Here is a 6,732-nt window from a genome sequence, read left to right on the forward strand (position 1 = left end):
AAAATCTTTGAGTTAATTAGTAATCTCCAGAAACTGGCTCTTCACCGATCGTCTCCAAAATGTGTGTTAGCAAGTAATCTCCAGAAACTGGCTGTTAAACGGTAGGCTTCAAAATCTGTGTGTTAGCTAGCATTTTCCAGATACTGGCTATTAACCGGTAGTCTAATATGTGTGCTAGCTAGTAACCTCTAAAAACTGGCTGTTAACTGGTAATCTCTAGAATCTGATAATTCTTAAAACTGGCTGTTAACTGGTAATCTCTAGAATTTGTTTCTTACCTGATAATTCTTAAAACTGGCTATTAACCGGTAGTCTAACATGTGTACTAGCTAGTAACCTCTAAAAACTGGCTGTTAACTGGTAATCTCTAGAATCTGATTCTTAGCTGATAATTCTTAAAACTGGCTGTTAACTGGTAATCTCTAGAAACTGGCTGTTAGCTGGTAATATCCAACAAACTGTCTGTTAGCTTGTACTCATAAGGAATTATTTGTTAGCTGGTATTTCTGAAGACTGTCTGTTAGCTGGTAATCTCCAGAAACTGACTGTTATCTAGTAATCTCGCGGATTATTTGTTAGCGACAGTTTAACAAGTACATGTTAGCTCACCTGTTAGAATATCACATACAAAAAACATCCTTTAGTCATGACCTCGTTATGACACAAACACAACATTCCTTTGGAAATTTATTCCTGCAATACTAGTGACTCTTGCCCTATTTTCATACATTAAACTCGTGCTCTATTTTTTTTTGTCATCATTCTAGCTCTCCTTGTGAAGCCACATTTTCCTCATTCATCTACCGAGAAATGATCGTAAGAAAATTAACTAAACTTATAACCTATGTCTTTGAGCCATGTTAAAGTAATAAACATTTATTATTGTACTAATTCCGACCGTTTGAAATACTTTAGAGAACTTTATACAAAGATAACAACGTAATAAACGTGAGTAATGTATAGAATTGACTAACGAAAAAAGTTAAAAAAAATCCAAATCCGATATTAAACAATGCTAGATGAAGACATTAATAGTTCATGCAGTAATGATAAAAAAAATCACAGCATAAAAACAGGAGTACACCAATAAACATGCTGGTCTTTCCTTAATTTATTTATAAGCTATTTTTATTGAAAGATGGCATGCTGTTTGTCTTACCTAATTACAGAAATATTTGTAGCGGATAAAAATAGGAATAATTTAAAACAAATTGTTTTTTTTCTTTTATTTATCTTTTCGATTTTCGAGCGCTGTCCAACTTTATGAAAATTGATATCATTATGTGATCGAATAGTGGGATATGATTGTCACTCTTCTAATGCATCCACGGTCCCAAAGTGCAGAGCAAGTTTTGCAGTAACGGGACATGAACCATGATCCCTCAGATTCACATTCCGAACATGTTAACCATTAGGCCACGCCCGGTCCGTGATCGGTCAATGAGTATTTTGAGTGCTGTCTCAGAGGCCGGAGACTGATTATCTATGAAAATACTTATCAGGTTTATTTGTATTAAACGCCAGGAGAAGACAGTAATGGGTAACATTCATTAAGCAACGAAAAAATACACTTATAATTGCATTGTTTTTAGGTAGTATCATTACTTGTTGTTTCTGGCTTGGGATTGGTGTATCGAATGTGGCCCCTGGGCCCCCTGTTGAACAACGCTTGTTAACCTATAATGTAAAACTTACAACCTAAAATGGGTGAAACATTTTTCACGAGCTCCACATAGTTCAGTGTTATCACTCAACATGGCGTTGGGCACTTGTCGCTAGCCGGGCCGAGAATCACGTGTTTAATATTCACACCATCGAACGTGGGCGTTTATACGCCTGTTCACTGATAGGGCTGTGGTCAACGGCTGCATCAGCTCTCTAATGGGTAGTGATTGATGGCCAGATTATATTACTGTAGTCAACGCGGCCTTAATTTTCGTGGTTTTCTTACAGCTTATACTTTATCAATCAAACATTACAAACATAATCCCCGGGAATATAGAGGGGTAAAGGAGGGATTCCAGTTGTATACACTACTGTATATAGTTATATACATATATATAAATCTATAAGACATTCATCAATTAACGTTCAGTTGTCATAGGATCATAGTTTTTATGAAGAAAGGTGATTAGAAAGAAATAATGTTTTGTTTGAAGTACCTGCACTAAAAACCAGCCCACCAGTGGCACAGCGCTATGTCTGCGGACTTACAACGCTAGAAACCGGGTTTCGATACCCGTGGTGGGCAGAGCACAGATAGCCCATTGTGTAGCTTTGTGCTTGATTTCAAACAAACAAACAAGCTTCCATTTCCGGAATTTCTGACGTCAGTGAAGGTCGTTTTACCATCGAGCTCTAAGATGCCCTGTTGTATTTCAGGTATTTCTAATGTATGTATAGATAGTTTAAGAAGGAACTGTAGCACTTCCTTGAATCTACTCCCGTAAGTATAGTGACATTTAAAGAAGGAAAATGCAGCACTTTTTCGTCTTTACTTCCGGCATTTCTGACTTTTATGTGTCTATCATTTAGGAAGGAAGCTGTAGCACTTCCTCGAACCTACTTCCGTAAGTATAGTGACATTTAAAGAAGGAAAATGCAGCACTTTGTCGTCTCTACTTCCGGCATTTCTGACTTTTATGTCTCTGTCATTTAAGAAGAAAGCTGTAGCACTTTCTCGAATCTACTTCCGTAAGTATAGTGACATTTAAAGAAGGAAGCTGTAACAAGTCATCGATTCTGTTTCCGATACATCTGACATAAATAAGGACAACGGAACTTGCCATCGATACTTTCTTTAAACTAGCAAGTCTCTCTCCGAATCTGCTGTATTATTTTACTTCGTTGGGATTCTTACCGTGATATTCAACATAAACCTGAGAGAAAATAATTCGTTAGTCTACACTTCAAACATGTACAACTTACAGATGGTTCTGTGTTCGACTAAATTGTACAGATCTACACCACAAACATGTACAACTTACAGATGGTTCTGTGTTCGACTAAATTGTACAGATCTACACCACAAACATGTACAACTTACAGATGGTTCTGTGTTCGGCTAAAATGTAAAGATGTACAACTCACAGATGGACCTGTGTTCGGCTAAATTGTACAGATGTACACCACACACATGTACAACTCACAGATGCACCTGTGTTCGACTAAAATGTAAAGATGTACACCACACACATGTACAACTCACAGATGGACCTGTGTTCGACTAAAATGTAAAGATGTACACCACACACATGTACAACTCACAGATGGACCTGTGTTCGACTAAAATGTAAAGATGTACACCACACACATGTACAACTTACAGATGGTCCTGTGTTCGACTAAATTGTACAGATCTACACCGCACACATGTACAACTCACAGATGGACCTGTGTTCGACTAAAATGTAAAGATGTACACCACACACATGTACAACTTACAGATGGACCTGTGTTCGACTAAAATGTAAAGATGTACACCACACACATGTACAACTCACAGATGAACCTGTGTTCGACTAAAATGTAAAGATGTACACCACACACATGTACAACTCACAGATGAACCTGTGTTCGACTAAAATGTAAAGATCTACACCACACACATGTACAAATCATAGACGGACCTGTGTTCGACTAAATTGTACAGATCTACACCACAAACATGTACAACTCACAGATGGTTCTGTGTTCGACTAAAATGTAAAGATCTACACCACAAACATGTACATTGTTGGACTAAATTGTGAAGATGTACATAACAAAGATGTACAACTCACAGACGATAGTCCTTCTGGTATGTGGATATAACTAAAATCGTATGCCGTGTTTGGATTGTAATATGTAGTAATTATAAACCCATTTGTTAACTCAATAAAGTTCTTTTGAACCTTTTCTTGTTATGTCTGCCAAAGACGAGTTAAAGTGTTAAAGGCTTTTTAGTTGCATTTTATCTTGGGAGGGGAGATTTGTTACTTTTCTATTGAATACACTGAAGTTTATGTGAGGCTTCTCGAATTGGCATTTTCTCTGGAATCATCGAATTCAATATTTTTACTTCAGTTTACGATCTCGCGTGAGAAACGTGACTGTGGAACAGAGAAATGGTGTTCAACGTTATTGATAAATAGGTTAGAGCTGCTTTCACGGATTGCTTGGTTAACCTTAACTTTATAAAATATATTTTTGAAAAAAAAGGATAACAACAAAACAAACTCAACAAGCACTTTCACATTTCCATTTGAACGCATTAGCTTTACTGGGTTATTCATCTAAGCTGGTTGACGTTAGTGAAAAAGGAAATTATTTCCATTTTTTTGCTATTATCTACAAACTTTGATGCCTGCTACTTCCGTGTAGATTGTTTTTCAATAGAACTCTACATTGGGCTCCAAGATAGCAGTGAATATTGTAAATATATTTCGGCACACTAAAATCTCCTGTCTGGTTTTGTGGATAAAGTATAGACGGATGTCTGTCTGGCTACACCTGGTGTTGTGTGAAAATAAAAACTCGCTGTTAGCTATGTCACACACTGAGTATCGTTTTGTAAAGATTCGCTTGCTACGCCAGTCGTTTGTATAAACACTACGTTCATTGATGCTGGAACGATTTGTGCTGTTACATTAGTCGATACTGGACTGATTGGTGCTGCTACATTAATTTTTACTGGACAGATTGGTGCTGTTACATTAGTCGCTACTGGATTGATTGATTCTCCTACATTAATTTTTACTGGACAGATTGGTGCTGTTACATTAGTCGCTACTGGATTGATTGATTCTCCTACATTAATTTTTACTGGACAGATTGGTGCTGTTACATTAGTTTTTACTGGGCAGATTGGTGCTGTTACATTAGTTTTTACTGGGCAGATTGGTGCTGTTACATTAGTTTTTACTGGACAGATTGGTGCTGTTACATTCGTTTTTACTGGACAGATTGGTGCTGTTACATTCGTTTTTACTGGACAGATTGGTGCTGGTACATTAGTTTTACTGGACAGATTGGTGCTGTTACATTAGTTTTTACTGGGCAGATTGGTGCTGTTACATTAGTTTTTACTGGGCAGATTGGTGCTGTTACATTAGTTTTTACTGGGCAGATTGGTGCTGTTACTTCAGTTTTTACTAGACAGATTGGTGCTGTTACATTAATCGATACTCAGCCAATTGGTGCCGTTACATTAGTCGATACTGGACAGATTGATGCTGAATTTTTCTGAACAAGAAGTGAATTGTTAAATAAGTCTCGTGGGGGTTCAGTTCTTTCCCACCTTGGATTATAGGCACTTAGTCCGATTAAACATACGTTTATTTCTCTCAAGCGAACATTTTACGTGACCACCAAATATGGATATCATTCTCCAAGTGTTTAACCCTAGAATGCCAACGTTAAATTTTCAATCATTAACACCAAGTAGTATGGGGTCATAGTGTCTCCCACACTGGCGTTATAGGGTTAAGGTTTTGATTCTTGGAGGCAGGGCTAAGTAGGAGCTTCACGTGTTTAAGGTTTGGGTATCTTAAGAGGCCAGTATGTTAAATGTCTGGATGTCTTATTAACAGGTCTTAAAGGAGGTTCCTATGTTTAGTGTTTGGAGGCTTTCTAAGAGGTCTTAGAGTAAGAATATCAAGTTTAAGACTTCTGTACATCGAGAACATTCCTTACGTTATTAATACAGTGATATTAAACTGTTCCATAATGTATATTTAATATTGAAACCGGACCCCCCCCCCCCGGTGGCGCAAGGGGATGTCTGCGGATTTACACTGCTAGAAATCTGGTTTCGATACCCGTGGTGGGCAGAGTACAGATAGTCAATTATGTAGCTTTGTGCTTAACTTCAACAAACAACAATACTGAAACCTGCTGAATATGAATGGAAGAATTATATATGTAGGAAGTCTTCATCCTGTGTTTGAGTATTTCACCGTAATCTTTTGATTTTCGGGTTAACACGTAGTCAAAAAATTTGCTGTTTGTTTATAAGGCCTAGCAGTTAACATTCGGGATACGTAATGAAAGGTACAAGATTCGAACCGCTAAACCCAATCCACACTTTCAGCTGTGGGCGCGTTATAAAAGTGACAGCCAATTCAGTTATCCGATTCAAAGCCGGACAAAAATTCTTGTGGAACCAGTGCTGCAGACTGGCTGCACTTCTTCTGATAAGAAGTTCAAAATTCGGGACCGCTATACCTCAACCGTTTGAAACCAGGATTAGAGGAAGTACTCTAGAGTACACACATTTTCAAACTTATAATGCAGAGCAACGTTTCCACGTCTTGATATTTTGCTATAATCAGTGACAGACTACCTCAGGTGATCAGAAACAACTGTTCTGCCAAACTAAAGAACAACATGATAACTACACCAAGTTATTAGTAACAAATGTCTTGCCAATCTAAAGTACAATGTCATAGATTACACCAGATTATCAGTAAAAAATGTTTTGCCAAACTAAAGAGTAGAGTGACAGGCTACTCCAGGTGATTAGTAACATCTGTTCTGCCAAACTGGCGAATAGAGTGATTGATTAAGGAACCACTCTTCTGCCAAACTAAAGGACAAAGTGATAGACTACACCATGTGATCAGTAACAACTGTTCTGCCAAACTGAAGCACAACGTGATAGACTACTCCTGATGTTCTGCCAAACTAAAGAACAAAGTGATAGACTTCTCCAGAAGTTCTGCCAAACTAAAGAACAAAGTGATAGACTACACC

The 6,732-nt window shown here is 37.7% G+C and overlaps 1 protein-coding gene across 1 annotated transcript in view; it reads left to right on the forward strand.

The window, feature by feature from the left end:
- The first annotated feature begins 3,726 nt into the window (after positions 1–3,726).
- The window catches only part of LOC106464064 (transcription factor Sox-5-like), a 102,295-nt gene continuing 99,289 nt past the window's right edge, over positions 3,727–6,732 (forward strand). The window contains exons 1-2 of the mRNA XM_013924175.2: positions 3,727–3,799; positions 4,633–5,017. Coding sequence (XP_013779629.2) covers positions 3,727–3,799; positions 4,633–5,017 — 458 coding nt within the window. The remainder of the gene's footprint in view (positions 3,800–4,632; positions 5,018–6,732) is intronic.

This window comes from Limulus polyphemus, unplaced genomic scaffold (genome assembly GCF_000517525.1).
Source record: "Limulus polyphemus unplaced genomic scaffold, Limulus_polyphemus-2.1.2 Scaffold1552, whole genome shotgun sequence".
In the NCBI taxonomy this organism is placed as follows: domain Eukaryota; kingdom Metazoa; phylum Arthropoda; class Merostomata; order Xiphosura; family Limulidae; genus Limulus; species Limulus polyphemus.